Source organism: Cheilinus undulatus, linkage group 17, assembly GCF_018320785.1.
Source record: "Cheilinus undulatus linkage group 17, ASM1832078v1, whole genome shotgun sequence".
In the NCBI taxonomy this organism is placed as follows: Eukaryota; Metazoa; Chordata; class Actinopteri; order Labriformes; family Labridae; genus Cheilinus; species Cheilinus undulatus.
Window position 1 is genome coordinate 2,840,822 of NC_054881.1, and position 18,247 is coordinate 2,859,068.

The 18,247-nt window shown below is 39.1% G+C and overlaps 1 protein-coding gene and 1 pseudogene across 1 annotated transcript; both read right to left on the minus strand.

Annotated features, from left to right (window-relative positions):
- Positions 1 to 310: 310 nt before the first annotated feature.
- On the minus strand, positions 311 to 12,492 carry LOC121524726 (annotated as a pseudogene).
- Positions 12,493 to 14,225: 1,733 nt separating this feature from the next.
- Positions 14,226 to 18,247, minus strand: stc1l (stanniocalcin 1, like). The gene is made up of 5 exons (XM_041811184.1): positions 18,113 to 18,247; positions 16,604 to 16,746; positions 15,479 to 15,586; positions 15,294 to 15,397; positions 14,226 to 14,945 (listed from the first exon to the last, which is right to left on the minus strand). The coding sequence occupies exons 1-5, from the start codon at positions 18,225 to 18,227 to the stop codon at positions 14,654 to 14,656; spliced, it is 762 nt and encodes a 253-aa protein (XP_041667118.1). The 5' UTR covers positions 18,228 to 18,247; the 3' UTR covers positions 14,226 to 14,653.

Sequence of the window (18,247 nt, forward strand, 5' to 3'; positions counted from 1 at the left end):
TTTTTTGCCACGAAATTGTTTTTGCTCCCTTTATCCAGTTTTTGCCCCTTTTATACCCATTTAAAAACCACTTCTTGCCCATTTCTGTGACTTTTGCCTGCTTTAAACGCCATTTGACCATTTTTTCCTGACGTTTGCTTACACCATGGCGTAGCTATGTAGTGAAATTATTTTCCCTCTTGTTCAGAGGGACATCCTCATCGTTAACATCACTAATAAAACTGTAATTCTGTTTGAAGAAAAAGAGGTTTACATGTTGAAAAAGTCTTTATACTACAGCATGAATAAATGAAACTCCTCCTTTGCTGCTTTGATCAGAGTGGTTTTTATTCAGATTCAAATATGGATATCACAGATTAACTTATAAATGGACCATGATTTTGCTGAAGTCCATGGTCCCCAGTTTTGGCCCTCCCCTGTATCCCCTCTTATTGCTGAGCTTGCATGTCTGACATTTTCAGTGTTGTGGTTCTGACAAACCAGTTCAGAATCATGTGTGGGTCACACGTCCCTGGATCTTCAGAGTTTGGGGAATATTACCGCTGGGTCTGCTGACAACCGTGAGCTTGGCAGAGCGATAGGCGATCCCAATTAGGTTTCCAGCCAGACAGGTGTACTCTCCTGCATCATCCAGAGTGACGTTCCTCAGAGTCAAGACCTCCATGTCTGCATCTCTACTTGAGCTCTGCAAACCAGAAACATTTAAAATTAGCAATAAAATCCAGTAAACATAACTGGGAACTATTTCCTGTAGCGGATGAATCATGGCAGACAAACTTTGAGCACACGGCTGTAGGGAAGTCCATCTGGTCCATAGGCACTGCCGTTGATGGTGAGATGTTTCAGCCACTGGATGTGTGGAGACGGTTCACTCAGCACCTTACATTCAAAGGTCACATCACTGCCGACAGCTGCAGTTTGGTCTGCCGGCAGACCGTCCTGCAGGATCGGTCTGGTTGGCTCCACCTCTGGAAGATGAAGATATTGAGATGAACACAGTCTGACAGTACAGGATTTAATCAAGCATCATAAGACAAACAAACCAGCACAGTAAATTCAGTAGGCGTGTTTAAATGGTTTCAAAATGGGGAAAAATTGGGGAAAAGGGTATTTAATGACAAATAGTAGCTTAAATAGGAGAACGTGGCAAAGAAAAAATGGTGGAAAAGGGCAAAACTGGAAAAAGTGACAAAAAGAGGAGGCAAAAATAGTCAAAAACTAAAGAAACTAGTGGTATTCAATGGCAAAAGGTAGCTCAGTTGGGCAAAAAGTGGCAAAAATGGGGAAAAGGGGATAAAATGGGTTAAAAGTGACAAAAAAATGGTAAAATGGCAAAAATGGGAAAAAATGGCAAAAGACATGACAAAATAGGCAAAAAAGAAAATAGTGGTATTTAATGGCAAAAGGTAGCTCAGCTGGGCAAAAGGTGGCAAAAATGGTGGAAAAGGGCAAAACTGGAAAAAGTGACAAAAAGAGGAGGCAAAAATAGTCAAAACAAAAGAAACTAGTGGTATTCAATGGCAAAAGGTAGCTCAGTTGGGCAAAAGTGGCAAAAGAATGGTGAAAAGGGGCAAAATGGGTTAAAAGTGACAAAAAATTGTTAAAAAGGGGAAAAAATGGCAAAAAGACATGACAAAAATAGGCAAAAAAAAAGAAAATAGTGGTATTTAATGGCAAAAGGTAGCTCAGTTGGGCAAAACGTGGCAAAAAATGGTGCAAAGGGGCAAAAAATGGAAAAAATGGCAAAAGAGGTGGCAAAATAGTCAAAACAAAAGAAACTAGTGGTATTCAATGGCAAAAGGTAGCTCAGTTGGGCAAAAAGTGGCAAAAGAATGGTGAAAAGGGGCAAAAATGGGTTAAAAGTGACAAAAAATTGTTAAAAAGGGGAAAAAATGGCAAAAAGACATGACAAAAATAGGCAAAAAAAGAAACTAGTGGCATTTTATGGTAAAAGGTAGCTCAGTTGGGCAAAACGTGGCAAAAAATGGTGGAAAAGGGCAAAAACTGGAAAAAAGTGACAAAAAGAGGAGGCAAAAATAGTCAAAAACAAAAGAAACTAGTGGTATTCAATGGCAAAAGGTAGCTCCGTTGGGCAAAAAGTGGCAAAAATGGGAAAAGGGGCAAAATGGGTTAAAAGTGACAAAAAAATGGTAAAATGGCAAAATGGGAAAAAATGGCAAAAGACATGACAAAATAGGCAAAAACAAAATAGTGGTATTTAATGGCAAAAGGTAGCTCAGCTGGGCAAAACGTGGCAAAAAATGGTAAAAAGGGGCAAAAATGGGAAAAAATGGCAAAAAGAGGTGGCAAAAATAGTCAAAAACAAAAGAAACTAGTGGTATTCAATGGCAAAAGGTAGCTCAGTTGGGCAAAAAGTGGCAAAAGAATGGTGAAAAGGGGCGAAAATGGGTTAAAAGTGACAAAAAATTGTTAAAAAGGGGAAAAAATGGCAAAAAGACATGACAAAAATAGGCAAAAAAAAGAAAATAGTGGTATTTAATGGCAAAAGGTAGCTCAGCTGGGCAAAACGTGGCAAAAAATGGTGAAAAGGGGCAAAAATGGGAAAAAATGGCAAAAAGAGGTGGCAAAAATAGTCAAAAACAAAAGAAACTAGTGGTATTCAATGGCAAAAGGTAGCTCAGTTGGGCAAAAAGTGGCAAAAGAATGGTGAAAAGGGGCAAAAATGGGTTAAAAGTGACAAAAAAAAAAATGGTAAAAATGGCAAAAATGGGAAAAAATGGCAAAAAGACATGACAAAATAGGCAAAAAAAGAAAATAGTGGTATTTAATGGCAAAAGGTAGCTCAGCTGGGCAAAACGTGGCAAAAAATGGTGGAAAAGGGCAAAAACTGGAAAAAAGTGACAAAAAGAGGAGGCAAAAATAGTCAAAAACAAAAGAAACTAGTGGTATTCAATGGCAAAAGGTAGCTCAGTTGGGCAAAAAGTGGCAAAAAATGGGGAAAAGGGGCAAAAATGGGTTAAAAGTGACAAAAAAAATGGTAAAAATGGCAAAAATGGGAAAAAATGGCAAAAAGACATGACATGACATGACATGACAGACATGTGGAAAAGGGCAAAAACTGGAAAAAAGTGACAAAAAGAGGAGGCAAAAATAGTCAAAAACAAAAGAAACTAGTGGTATTCAATGGCAAAAGGTAGCTCAGTTGGGCAAAAAGTGGCAAAAGAATGGTGAAAAGGGGCAAAAATGGGTTAAAAGTGACAAAAAATTGTTAAAAAGGGGAAAAAATGGCAAAAAGACATGACAAAAATAGGCAAAAAAAAGAAAATAGTGGTATTTAATGGCAAAAGGTAGCTCAGCTGGGCAAAACGTGGCAAAAAATGGTGAAAAGGGGCAAAAATGGGAAAAAATGGCAAAAAGAGGTGGCAAAAATAGTCAAAAACAAAAGAAACTAGTGGTATTCAATGGCAAAAGGTAGCTCAGTTGGGCAAAAAGTGGCAAAAGAATGGTGAAAAGGGCAACAATTGGATAAAAGTGGCAAAAAATGTTAAAAACGGCAAAAATGGGATAAAAATGGCAAAAAGACCAGACAAAAATAGGCAAACAAAAGAAAATAGTGGTTTTTAATGGCAACAGGTAGCTCAGCCAGACAAAAAGTGGCTAAAATGGTGAAAAAGGGGCAAAAATGGGAAAAAATTGCAAAAAAATGGTTAAAAACAGTGCAAAAATGGGATAAAAATGGCAAAAAGAGGAGTCAAAAATAGGCAAAAAAAAAAAAAACGAACTAGTGGCATTTAATGGCAACAGGTGGCTCAGTTGGGTGAAAAGTGGCAAAAAATGGTGAAAAGGGCAACAATTGGATAAAAATGGCAAAAAGATGAGACAAAAATTGGCATAAAAAAAAGAAAAACAAAAAAAGAAAAAACATCTCCAAAGTTTGGGGAATATTACCGCTGGGTCTGCTGACAACCGTGAGCTTGGCAGAGCGATAGGCGATCCCAATTAGATTTCCAGCCAGACAGGTGTACTCTCCTGCATCATCCAGAGTGACGTTCCTCAGAGTCAAGACCTCCATGTCTGCATCTCTACTTGAGCTCTGCAAACCAGAAACATTTGAAATTAGCAATAAAATCCAGTAAACATAACTGGGAACTATTTCCTGTAGCGGATGAATCATGGCAGACAAACTTTGAGCACACGGCTGTAGGGAAGTCCATCTGGTCCATAGGCACTGCCGTTGATGGTGAGATGTTTCAGCCACTGGATGTGTGGAGACGGTTCACTCAGCACCTTACATTCAAAGGTCACATCACTGCCGACAGCTGCAGTTTGGTCTGCCGGCAGACCGTCCCTGCAGGATCGGTCTGGTTGGCTCCACCTCTGGAAGATGAAGATATTGGAGATGAACACAGTCTGACAGTACAGGATTTAATCAAGCATCATAAGACAAACAAACCAGCACAGTAAATTCAGTAGGCGTGTTTAAATGGTTTCAAAAATGGGGGAAAAATTGGGGAAAAGGGGTATTTAATGACAAATAGTAGCTCAAATAGGAGAACGTGGCAAAGAAAAAAATGGTGGAAAAGGGCAAAAACTGGAAAAAAGTGACAAAAAGAGGAGGCAAAAATAGTCAAAAACTAAAGAAACTAGTGGTATTCAATGGCAAAAGGTAGCTCAGTTGGGCAAAAAGTGGCAAAAAATGGGGAAAAGGGGATAAAATGGGTTAAAAGTGACAAAAAAAATGGTAAAAATGGCAAAAATGGGAAAAAATGGCAAAAAGACATGACAAAATAGGCAAAAAAAAGAAAATAGTGGTATTTAATGGCAAAAGGTAGCTCAGCTGGGCAAAAGGTGGCAAAAAATGGTGGAAAAGGGCAAAAACTGGAAAAAAGTGACAAAAAGAGGAGGCAAAAATAGTCAAAAACAAAAGAAACTAGTGGTATTCAATGGCAAAAGGTAGCTCAGTTGGGCAAAAAGTGGCAAAAGAATGGTGAAAAGGGGCAAAAATGGGTTAAAAGTGACAAAAAATTGTTAAAAAGGGGAAAAAATGGCAAAAAGACATGACAAAAATAGGCAAAAAAAGAAACTAGTGGTATTTAATGGCAAAAGGTAGCTCAGCTGGGCAAAACGTGGCAAAAATGGTGAAAAGGGGCAAAAATGGGAAAAAATGGCAAAAGAGGTGGCAAAAATATTCAAAAACAAAAGAAACTAGTGGTATTCAATGGCAAAAGGTAGCTCAGATGGGCAAAAAGTGGCAAAAGAAGGTTGAAAAGGGGCGAAAATGGGTTAAAAGTGACAAAAATTGTTAAAAGGGGAAAAATGGCAAAAGACATGACAAAAATAGGCAAAAAAAGAAACTAGTGGTATTTAATGGCAAAAGGTAGCTCAGCTGGGCAAAACGTGGCAAAAAATGGTGGAAAAGGGCAAAAACTGGAAAAAAGTGACAAAAAGAGGAGGCAAAAATAGTCAAAAACAAAAGAAACTAGTGGTATTCAATGGCAAAAGGTAGCTCAGTTGGGCAAAAAGTGGCAAAAAATGGGGAAAAGGGGCAAAAATGGGTTAAAAGTGACAAAAAAAATGGTAAAAATGGCAAAAATGGGAAAAAATGGCAAAAAGACATGACAAAATAGGCAAAAAAAGAAAATAGTGGTATTTAATGGCAAAAGGTAGCTCAGCTGGGCAAAACGTGGCAAAAATGGTAAAGGCAAAAATGGGAAAAAATGGCAAAAAGAGGTGGCAAAAATAGTCAAAAACAAAAGAAACTAGTGGTATTCAATGGCAAAAGGTAGCTCAGTTGGGCAAAAGTGGCAAAAGAATGGTGAAAAGGGGCAAAATGGGTTAAAAGTGACAAAAAATTGTTAAAAAGGGGAAAAAATGGCAAAAAGACATGACAAAAATAGGCAAAAAAAAGAAAATAGTGGTATTTAATGGCAAAAGGTAGCTCAGCTGGGCAAAACGTGGCAAAAAATGGTGAAAAGGGGCAAAAATGGGAAAAAATGGCAAAAAGAGGTGGCAAAAATAGTCAAAAACAAAAGAAACTAGTGGTATTCAATGGCAAAAGGTAGCTCAGTTGGGCAAAAAGTGGCAAAAGAATGGTGAAAAGGGGCGAAAATGGGTTTAAAGTGACAAACAATGGTGAAAGGGCAAAATGGGAAAAATGGCAAAAGACATGACAAAATAGGCAAAAAGAAAATAGTGGTATTTAATGGCAAAAGGTAGCTCAGCTGGGCAAATGGCAAAAATGGTAAAAGGGGCAAAATGGGAAAAAATGGCAAAAAGAGGTGTCAAAAATAGTCAAAAACAAAAGAAACTAGTGGTATTCAATGGCAAAAGGTAGCTCAGTTGGGCAAAAAGTGGCAAAAGAATGGTGAAAAGGGGCAAAAATGGGTTAAAAGTGACAAAAAATTGTTAAAAAGGGGAAAAAATGGCAAAAAGACATGACAAAAATAGGCAAAAAAAAGAAAATAGTGGTATTTAATGGCAAAAGGTAGCTCAGCTGGGCAAAACGTGGCAAAAATGGTGAAAAGGGGCAAAATGGGAAAAAATGGCAAAAAGGTGGCAAAAATAGTCAAAAACAAAAGAAACTAGTGGTATTCAATGGCAAAAGGTAGCTCAGTTGGGCAAAAAGTGGCAAAAGAATGGTGAAAAGGGGCAAAATGGGTTAAAAGTGACAAAAAAATGGTAAAATGGCAAAAATGGGAAAAAATGGCAAAAGACATGACAAAATAGGCAAAAAAGAAAATAGTGGTATTTAATGGCAAAAGGTAGCTCAGCTGGGCAAACGTGGCAAAAATGGTGGAAAAGGTCAAAACTGGAAAAAAGTGACAAAAAGAGGAGGCAAAAATAGTCAAAAACAAAAGAAACTAGTGGTATTCAATGGCAAAAGGTAGCTCAGTTGGGCAAAAAGTGGCAAAAAATGGGGAAAAGGGGCAAAAATGGGTTAAAAGTGACAAAAAAATGGTAAAATGGCAAAATGGGAAAATGGCAAAAGACATGACATGACATGACATGACAGACATGTGGAAAAGGGCAAAAACTGGAAAAAAGTGACAAAAAGAGGAGGCAAAAATAGTCAAAAACAAAAGAAACTAGTGGTATTCAATGGCAAAAGGTAGCTCAGTTGGGCCAAAAGTGGCAAAAGAATGGTGAAAAGGGGCAAAAATGGGTTAAAAGTGACAAAAATTGTTAAAAAGGGGAAAAAATGGCAAAAGACATGACAAAATAGGCAAAAAGAAAATAGTGGTATTTAATGGCAAAGGTAGCTCAGCTGGGCAAAACGTGGCAAAAATGGTGAAAAGGGCAAAAATGGGAAAAAATGGCAAAAGAGGTGGCAAAAATAGTCAAAAACAAAAGAAACTAGTGGTATTCAATGGCAAAAGGTAGCTCAGTTGGGCAAAAAGTGGCAAAAGAATGGTGAAAAGGGCAACAATTGGATAAAAGTGGCAAAAAATGTTAAAAACGGCAAAAATGGGATAAAAATGGCAAAAAGACCAGACAAAAATAGGCAAACAAAAGAAAATAGTGGTTTTTAATTGCAACAGGTAGCTCAGTCATGCAAAACGTGTCTAAAATGGTGAAAAAGGGGCAAAAATGGGAAAAAAATTGCAAAAAAATGGTTAAAAACAGTGCAAAAATGGTATAAAAATAGCAAAAAGAGGAGTCAAAAATAGGCAAAAAAAAAAACGAACTAGTGGCATTTAATGGCAACAGGTGGCTCAGTTGGGTGAAAAGTGGCAAAAAATGGTGAAAAGGGCAACAATTGGATAAAAATGGCAAAAAGATGAGACAAAAATTGGCATAAAAAAAAGAAAAACAAAAAAAGAAAAAACATCTCCAAAGTTTGGGGAATATTACCGCTGGGTCTGCTGACAACCGTGAGCTTGGCAGAGCGATAGGCGATCCCAATTAGATTTCCAGCCAGACAGGTGTACTCTCCTGCATCATCCAGAGTGACGTTCCTCAGAGTCAAGACCTCCATGTCTGCATCTCTACTTGAGCTCTGCAAACCAGAAACATTTGAAATTAGCAATAAAATCCAGTAAACATAACTGGGAACTATTTCCTGTAGCGGATGAATCATGGCAGACAAACTTTGAGCACACGGCTGTAGGGAAGTCCATCTGGTCCATAGGCACTGCCGTTGATGGTGAGATGTTTCAGCCACTGGATGTGTGGAGACGGTTCACTCAGCACCTTACATTCAAAGGTCACATCACTGCCGACAGCTGCAGTTTGGTCTGCCGGCAGACCGTCCTGCAGGATCGGTCTGGTTGGCTCCACCTCTGGAAGATGAAGATATTGGAGATGAACACAGTCTGACAGTACAGGATTTAATCAAGCATCATAAGACAAACAAACCAGCACAGTAAATTCAGTAGGCGTGTTTAAATGGTTTCAAAAATGGGGGAAAAATTGGGGAAAAGGGGTATTTAATGACAAATAGTAGCTCAAATAGGAGAACGTGGCAAAGAAAAAAATGGTGGAAAAGGGCAAAAACTGGAAAAAAGTGACAAAAAGAGGAGGCAAAAATAGTCAAAAACTAAAGAAACTAGTGGTATTCAATGGCAAAAGGTAGCTCAGTTGGGCAAAAAGTGGCAAAAAATGGGGAAAAGGGGATAAAATGGGTTAAAAGTGACAAAAAAAATGGTAAAAATGGCAAAAATGGGAAAAAATGGCAAAAAGACATGACAAAATAGGCAAAAAAAAGAAAATAGTGGTATTTAATGGCAAAAGGTAGCTCAGCTGGGCAAAAGGTGGCAAAAAATGGTGGAAAAGGGCAAAAACTGGAAAAAAGTGACCACAGGCGGAGGCACAAATAGTCCCAAACAAACGAACCTAGTGGTATTCAATGGCAAAAGGGAGCTCAGTTGGGCAAAAAGTGGCAAAATAATGGTGAAAAGGGGCAAAAATTGTTTAAAAGTGTCTTAAAATTGTTAAAAAGGGGAAAAAATGGCAAAAAGACATGACTAAATTAGGCAAAAAAAAAGAAAATAGTGGTATTTAATGGCAAAAGGTAGCTCAGCTGGGCAAAACGTGGCAAAAAATGGTGAAAAGGGGCAAAAATGGGAAAAAATGGCAAAAAGAGGTGGCAAAAATAGTCAAAAACAAAAGAAACTAGTGGTATTCAATGGCAAAAGGTAGCTCAGTTGGGCAAAAAGTGGCAAAAGAATGGTGAAAAGGGGCAAAAATGGGTTAAAAGTGACAAAAAATTGTTAAAAAGGGGAAAAAATGGCAAAAAGACATGACAAAAATAGGCAAAAAAAGAAACTAGTGGCATTTTATGGTAAAAGGTAGCTCAGTTGGGCAAAACGTGGCAAAAAATGGTGGAAAAGGGCAAAAACTGGAAAAAAGTGACAAAAAGAGGAGGCAAAAATAGTCAAAAACAAAAGAAACTAGTGGTATTCAATGGCAAAAGGTAGCTCAGTTGGGCAAAAAGTGGCAAAAAATGGGGAAAAGGGGCAAAAATGGGTTAAAAGTGACAAAAAAAATGGTAAAAATGGCAAAAATGGGAAAAAATGGCAAAAAGACATGACAAAATAGGCAAAAAAAGAAAATAGTGGTATTTAATGGCAAAAGGTAGCTCAGCTGGGCAAAACGTGGCAAAAAATGGTAAAAAGGGGCAAAAATGGGAAAAAATGGCAAAAAGAGGTGGCAAAAATAGTCAAAAACAAAAGAAACTAGTGGTATTCAATGGCAAAAGGTAGCTCAGTTGGGCAAAAAGTGGCAAAAGAATGGTGAAAAGGGGCGAAAATGGGTTAAAAGTGACAAAAAATTGTTAAAAAGGGGAAAAAATGGCAAAAAGACATGAAAAAATAGGCAAAAAAAGAAAATAGTGGTATTTAATGGCAAAAGGTAGCTCAGCTGGGCAAAACGTGGCAAAAAATGGTGAAAAGGGGCAAAAATGGGAAAAAATGGCAAAAAGAGGTGGCAAAAATAGTCAAAAACAAAAGAAACTAGTGGTATTCAATGGCAAAAGGTAGCTCAGTTGGGCAAAAAGTGGCAAAAAATGGGGAAAAGGGGCAAAAATGGGTTAAAAGTGACAAAAAAAAAAATGGTAAAAATGGCAAAAATGGGAAAAAATGGCAAAAAGACATGACAAAATAGGCAAAAAAAAGAAAATAGTGGTATTTAATGGCAAAAGGTAGCTCAGCTGGGCAAAACGTGGCAAAAAATGGTGGAAAAGGGCAAAAACTGGAAAAAAGTGACAAAAAGAGGAGGCAAAAATAGTCAAAAACAAAAGAAACTAGTGGTATTCAATGGCAAAAGGTAGCTCAGTTGGGCAAAAAGTGGCAAAAAATGGGGAAAAGGGGCAAAAATGGGTTAAAAGTGACAAAAAAAATGGTAAAAATGGCAAAAATGGGAAAAATGGCAAAAAGACATGACATGACATGACATGACAGACATGTGGAAAAGGGCAAAAACTGGAAAAAAGTGACAAAAAGAGGAGGCAAAAATAGTCATAAACAATAGAAACTAGTGGTATTCACTGGCAAAAGGTTGCTCAGTTGGGCAAAAATTTGCATAAGAATGGTTAAAAGGGGCGAAAATGGGTTAAAAGTGACAAAAAATTGTTAAAAAGGGGAAAAAATGGCAAAAAGACATGACAAAAATAGGAAAAAAAAAAGAAAATAGTGGTATTTAATGGCAAATGGTAGCTCAGCTGGGCAAAACGTGGCAAAAAATGGTGAAAAGGGGCAAAAGGGGAAAAAATGGCAAAAAGACATGACAAAAATAGGCAAAAAAAGAAACTAGTGGCATTTTATGGTAAAAGGTAGCTCAGTTGGGCGAAAAGTGGCAAAAAATGGTGAAAAGGGCAACAATTGGATAAAAGTGGCAAAAAATGTTAAAAACGGCAAAAATGGGATAAAAATGGCAAAAAGACCAGACAAAAATAGGCAAACAAAAGAAAATAGTGGTTTTTAATGGCAACAGGTAGCTCAGTCAGGCAAAAAGTGGCTAAAATGGTGAAAAAGGGGCAAAAATGGGAAAAAAATTGCAAAAAAATGGTTAAAAACAGTGCAAAAATGGGATAAAAATAGCAAAAAGAGGAGTCAAAAATAGGCAAAAAAAAAAACGAACTAGTGGCATTTAATGGCAACAGGTGGCTCAGTTGGGTGAAAAGTGGCAAAAAATGGTGAAAAGGGCAACAATTGGATAAAAATGGCAAAAAGATGAGACAAAAATTGGCAAAAAAAAACAAAAAAAGAAAAAACATCTCCAAAGTTTGGGGAATATTACCGCTGGGTCTGTTGACAACCGTGAGCTCGGCAGAGCGATAGGCGATCCCAATTAGATTTCCAGCCAGACAGGTGTACTCTCCTGCATCATCCAGAGTGACGTTCCTCAGAGTCAAGACCTCCATGTCTGCATCTCTGCTTGAGCTCTGCAAACCAGAAACATTTGAAATTAGCAATAAAATCCAGTAAACATAACTGGGAACTATTTCCTGTAGCGGATGAATCATGGCAGACAAACTTTGAGCACACGGCTGTAGGGAAGTCCATCTGGTCCATAGGCACTGCCGTTGATGGTGAGATGTTTCAGCCACTGGATGTGTGGAGACGGTTCACTCAGCACCTTACATTCAAAGGTCACATCACTGCCGACAGCTGCAGTTTGGTCTGCCGGCAGACCGTCCTGCAGGATCGGTCTGGTTGGCTCCACCTCTGGAAGATGAAGATGTTGGAGATGAACACAGTCTGACAGTACAGGATTTAATCAAGCATCATAAGACAAACAAACCAGCACAGTAAATTCAGTAGGCGTGTTTAAATGGTTTCAAAAATGGGGGAAAAATTGGGGAAAAGGGGTATTTAATGACAAATAGTAGCTTAAATAGGAGAACGTGGCAAAGAAAAAAATGGTGGAGAAGGGCAAAAACTGGAAAAAAGTGACAAAAAATGGGCAAAAGTGTCAAGAAGAAGTGGCAAAAAGTAGGAAAAAAGTTGTATTCAATGACAAAAGGTAGCTTAAATGGGTGAAAAGTAGCAAATAATTGTAAAAAGCAGAAAAAAGTTCCCGTTTTTTAAGATTTTTCAGGGAATAATACTTGAAATGAAGACCTAAAAGAGCCACACGTTGAGTATCACTGGTCTAAAACAACATGTTTACTGCAGTTGGTCAGTCTTTCATCAGGCCAGGTCTTTCTTTTATTTGTTCTTTAATGCTGGGAATAGACGGGGCAGATGACCTCTTGACCTTGACTTTGGGTTACATTTTCCTGCTTTAGTTGTGTTGATTAAATAGAGGCCTGTACTTTCAATCTTAGCTGAATTATTGATCAAAGTCTCATTGATATATTGACTCCTTCCACTTCAACTATGCTATTAAGAAGACTACACATTGGTGAAATGTCCTACCTTGGTCCTCTGTGGCTGGTCTGGATCTGGTCCCTGGAACCAGAACCAGCACGATGCTCCACAGCAGCAGCAGCACAATCTGAGTTGTAGACGACATTTCATCAGATCTGGACCTTTTTGAAGATTAAGTTCCAGATTGAACAGTCGTCTCTTCTGCCTCTGGGTGAAAGAACCTTCTGGCAGAAATCCCTGATGGCAAACTTTGAGGCAACAAGGACTAACCAATCACAGCACAGGAGGGCGGGGACTAGCAGAGCTGCAAAAATGCTTCTCCTTGAAATGCAGATACTATATTTAATCCAGGCAAATTTAAATGTTGATTAAAAAGAAGTGAAGAAACCTCCCTCTGGTGTTGTTCATGTGAGCCCTTCCAGTGTTTGACAGGATTCTCAGACTCCTGTCCAATTTTATCTCAAATATAAGTCCATACTTACACTCAGTCAAGGGTGAAATTTTAGATTTTGGAGGTCAAATGTCAGGGTCAGGGAGCTTGTATGCTTCCCTTTCTATTGAAATTACATCTCAAGAAAGCTTTGACGGATTTTCTGCAAACTTTGCACATTTACATTTATCCAAAGATGAACTGATTATATTTTGAGGGGAAAAGGTCAAAGGTCTGTTGGGAATCAGCCACGTGGACAACAAGACTTGGGCCTGTTTTTGTAGTTTTGGAGGGAATTGTCTCCCAGTAGACTTTGGAAAAGGACCCGTTCTCCTCCCTGTGGACTCCCTGATAGGTGGAGATCCTACAGGTGGTCCACAGGTGATTAAAACCAGTTTTTGCAGATTATGAACAATCAAGTTTTCTTAAAAACAGGCCAATATCATAAAAACATGCTTTCGGCAGCAGTTTTACTGTGGAATGGACCCTATGAAAATGTAAGCTTTAGCAACATCAGCTTTCATAAACATAGCTAAAGCTAATGCAGCCACATGGATAACATACCTACATAGATAGCAAGACAGCATTGATAACACCCCTGCACTTTACATAAAAGGTCAGAGCAGACTCTATCTGCTCAGGAGGCTGAGGTCTTTTGGGGTGCAGGGGGCACTCCTGAAGACCTTCTATGACTCTGCTGTGGCCTCGGCGTGGTCTGCTGGGGGAGCAGCATCACAGCAGCTGACAGGAAGAGGCTGGATGAACTGATAAAGATGAATATATATTTGTGTATGTATATGTGTATATGGGTGTACATATCAATATCTCCACTACACCCAGTCTGTAATATACCCAACCTGTACATAACTGTTTGTAAATACTATTTATAATTTGTAAGTTAAAGTTTTACATACCATACTTTTGGATTTATTAGTGCTCTTGCAACACTACTTTTATTTGTACTCTATTTCTATTGTGTGTGTTCTACTGTATTTTCCACTGTTTCTGTCGCCAATGGCCTGCTTTGACTAAGGTACTTTTTGCTGCTGTAAATTGGAATTTCCCCTTGTGGGACTAATAAAGGAATATCTTATCTTATCTTATTGTTAGCTTAGCTTTAGCTGTTAGCTATGAAGCAAGGTCATCTTTAGCTAAGTTAGCTTTAGAAAATGTAGCTCAAGCTTACTAATGTTTAAAAATAATAGCTAACATAGCTGCTATGTTAGCTCAGCTGAAGCTATGTTACCGATGTAGCATTGTTATCTATACCTTAGTTAGCTTTAGCGATGGGATCTTTGGCAAATGTAGATGATGCTAAGCTATGTAAATAATGTACCCATGTAGCTAACATAGCTGCTATGTTAGCTCAGCTTTAGCTATGTTTTCTATGTAGCATTGTTATCTATGTTAGCCTTACAATATAAGCTTTAGCAAACTCAGAGAGCTTTAGCCACATTAGCTATGTAGCTATGCTCTCTACCGCTAAGTTAGTTTTGATGTCTGACACAAACTCAAACCAGCCAAAATCAGTCTTATGATTTCATTTATTTCAAACAAAAACCGGCCCAGTCGGCTCACAGATTTTTGTTCCTGCATGTCATTTAACAAAAATGATCCCAGACCAATAAAGATCTCCAATCAGGAGTCATGAAGATCTCCACGACCAGCATGGAGCACCCTCTGAGCTCCTCAGCCTCCTCTCTCTACATTAAATATAACAGCCTCATAAATTAACTCATTTAGAAAATAAATATCTACTATAATCACGTTTTCTTTCTTCAAATACCTCTAACAGTTTCCTCAGTAACATCTTCAACATGACTGCACACCATCAAAGCTGACTTATCACCCAGAATCAACATCTAAAGCTCTCTAAGCATGTTAGTGTCGCCGTGCGTACGTGGAAACATTCAGGATTGTGCGTGTGCGTGATAGCGTTTTCTCCGTGTGTTATCTAGTTCTCCGCTGTGGCTCCGCCCTCCAGATCGTCCGCAGACCTCTTGGCGAAGAGGTGGGTGGGGTCTCGGCCTCTGAAGCCAGGCTGGATGTTGAACACAGGCATGTTCCTCCAGCTGGAGGGGTTGTTGAAGGCGGCGGCGTTGGAGCCGGGGACGCAGGGTTTGTTCTGGACCAGCTGAAGGAAAGTCTCCATGTCGGGGCCTAAACGGGCCATGAGGCCGGCTCGCACCGCCGCCACCGTCTGCTCGTCACAGCCCTGAAGGACCTGCAGCAGCGTGCTGTAGTACCTGGAGCAGACAAGACCGGTGCTTTACTCTTGTCATTTTTATTTCTTGATTGTTTTTTCACTTTTATCTTACACCAAACAAACAGAACTCCAAAAAAGTTGGGACGCTGTGTCAAATCAATGATTGTCAAATTTCATACACTGTCCCTACTTTTTTGTATTTGTGTTTGTATTATTCTATCTTTTCTCATCTTATTTCCTGTTTTAACCTTTTGTGTTTTTAAATAGGATGCTTATTTCTGGTTTTATTTTCCACCTGTTGTCCCGCTGTGGGATGCTCATGCTTTATCGTCTAAAAGCTGCTGTATAAATAAAGTTTAGTTGAACCTGTTCTGGCATGGTTGCTCACCTGTTGGGGAAATGTGTGGGCACTTGGACCACCTCTCCAATGGCGTCAGGGTTTGTTCGAGCCACGGTGCAGATATCCAGGCTGGTATAGCACTCCTCTTGTACCTGTAGTAAAGAAAAAGGGAACTAAGTCATTAAACAGACAGAAGCGCTGACATCAGCATTCTTCTCCATGGGTTTACAGACCTCAGCGATCATCCTCTGGAAGATGTTACAGCGGCGGATCGTCTGGAAAACTTTGGCGGTGATCCCCTGGGAGATGCAGTGCAGACTCTTCTTGACAAAAGTTTTACCCTGCAGGGAAACACGCAAATGGGTCAGGCAGGTAAAATCAGCGTTACTCAGCCAACAAGACGAATTGTTGAAAAAAACCTTGGCAAGAGCCACAATCTAAGAGGTGAAAAGAGGGTGAAAGTGGCCATAAAAATAAGTTAAAGCTGGCAAAACAGGTTAGGAAGCTTCAAAATTGGCAAAAAATGGGAAAACAGGGGTAAAATAGGGAGAAAATTGAAAAAACTGGGTGGAAAGTGAAAAAGTGGCAGAAATGGCTAACAAAAAAGGACTTACAGGTGGCAGTAATGGTAAAAAAGCAGCAAAAAGGTAGGGCAAAAAAAAATGTGTGACAAGTGACTAAAAATGGTAAAAAGATGCAAAAATGTGGGGGAAAGGAGTGAAAAGTGACTAAAATTGATTTAAAAAGAAAAGAAGGTGGGGGAAATGAGTGAAACATTACTAAAATGGCCAAAAGAAGCAGCTGTGTGGGGGAAATGAGTGAAAAGTGACTAAAATGGGTAAAAAAAAAACAGCAAAAAGGTGGAGAAATGGAGTGAAAACTAACAGAAATTGAAAAAAAATAGCTTAAAGGTGGGGAAAATGGGGAAAAAGTGACATGTAATAGCAGAGGCACCTTAATTGGGCAAAAGTGGCAAAAAAGTGAAAAAATCCTGCTTTTCACAAATTGCATAAAAGAGGCAAAAACTGGTGAAAAGGGCAAAATTGGGATTAAAGTGGCAAAAAGGATCAAAAAGGGCAAAAAATTTAAAATAAGGGCAACGGAAATATACAGACAAAAATAAATGTTGACCATTAAATTTGACAATTAAAGCCTTCTGTATAAGTGTGGGAAACAAACTGAAATGGATAATTCTAAGGTCAACGTTTTCCTTTTTTATGGTTTTCTGCTTGAATATTATTTCAAATATAGACATAAAAAAAGCAACAAATCCTCATAAAGAGCCACATGTGGCTCCAGAGAGTATCACGGGGTAAAAGGACAGACGGGCAGACAGACGGGCAGACAGACGGGCTGACCTCGGTGTTGAAGGTAGCAGCTGTGTGGAGGAAGAGTTCGCAGATCTCGTGCATCCCGTCGGTGTCACAGGTGGAGTTTTCCAGACACGAGAAGAATCCACAGCCGACAGCCACGGCGCCGTTCAGACATCGAGCCACATCAGCTGCAGACGAAAACACCCAGAATTCATGAAGAGCATCTCTAATGCACAGAAGAGCAATTTATACACTGATTTACAGAGCCTACCCACTGATTTCTAGTGTCTGCAGAGTGAACCCACTTCTAAATACAGACTTTAAAAAGTTAGAGTCTACCCACTTCTGATTAAGGTCAACCTCACATCTCTGTGGTGCAACTGAACACACACATGAAGTCATCAATTGACTTTATGCCAAAACTAAATAAAAACTCATCCACAACTATTTTAACCTTGGTGTCAACGAGCATTATTAGTCAGAGTGTTAGTGTATGAAACTGACACTGTTTTCAGTATTTAGCATAGCCAATGTGTGGATTGTAAATAATAAGAAATAACTTATATCTGCTGATACTGGTAATAACCTTTTAAACTGATATCTGAAATATCATGTCTGTAATATTGTTAGTATTTACTGAAAACAGCATTAGACCTGACATATACTTTTTCAAAATCATCATTAACATACTGATATAAAAGATACGGTCTAATCCAGTGGTTCCCAACCATTTTTCCATGGAGCCCCCCAACTCGATTCAAAGTTAAGCTGAGCCCCCCTAAGACCTTTTACAAAAAATCTTATAGCGTCATATGTAGCCATAAATCAACATCTCTTTAACTGTTTCACTGGTGAAACCCTGAGGAAGTGGCTCTTTGCAGGTTTTCCTTACCAAAAGAACATTGTATAAACTGTTTATTAAGTGCTTTATCATGACTTTACTTAATATTTGGGAATCTGATTTTGACAACCTCTGAGCAGACAAAGCCTCGCGCCCCTCCGAGATCTTTGGCGCCCCTCCCAAGGGGGTCCCGGGCCCCAGGTTGGGAACCACAGGCCTAATGCATCCATCCATTTAAAAATGTATCAATACATCCTAAAACCTTGATATATTCTCCACCACAAGTTCATGATTCTCTGAGCTTACTCTAATAACATTCTGAAACAATGCATGATTGAAAAAAATACTCAAAAAGCAAAAAAAATGACTTTAAAATCAGATTTCAGTCTTATGTGATCAGTGTTGCAGACTCAAAACTAGGGGAAACTTCTTATATTTAAATTTATTCTGAAAATTATTGGTAAAAAGTCTAATTTAAAAATGAGTTAGAAATGCCCTGATGTAATTGGTCTGCAGAAGTGTTGCAGCAGACCCCGGTCTCCCCTAGAGAGCATGAAGAAGCTAGTTAACCCTCCCTGCAGTAAATGTTCATCTCTAGCTCCTGTGTGATCATCTATCAGGTAAAATAATACACACCAAGAAACATGAAGGACATAAAGTGCAAATAAAACACAACAAACGGGTTTTCGCGGATCAAAAAGACCGGAACTCACTGGGGCTGTTGGCGGAGAAGCGTGCCCGGCGGGGAGCGGCCTCCTCGGGCACCAGGTCGAAGCAGGAGGCGGTGGTGATGAAGAGGAGGAGGAGGAGAGCCGAGCAGGTCTGCATGGTGTCTCTGTGCGGAGGTG

What these genes read in the sequence shown, in the direction of transcription:
- stc1l (XM_041811184.1), bottom strand. Translation starts at nt 18,227, where the DNA reads ATGCAGACCTGCTCGGCTCTCCTCCTCCTCCTCTTCATCACCACCGCC. An exon ending in CTTCTCCGCCAACAGCCCCA is followed by an intron (nt 16,747 to 18,112) that starts GTGAGTTCCGGT and finishes TTTCGTCTGCAG; the next exon opens with CTGATGTGGCTCGATGTCTG. An exon ending in CTGCTACCTTCAACACCGAG is followed by an intron (nt 15,587 to 16,603) that starts GTCAGCCCGTCT and finishes GTTTCCCTGCAG; the next exon opens with GGTAAAACTTTTGTCAAGAA.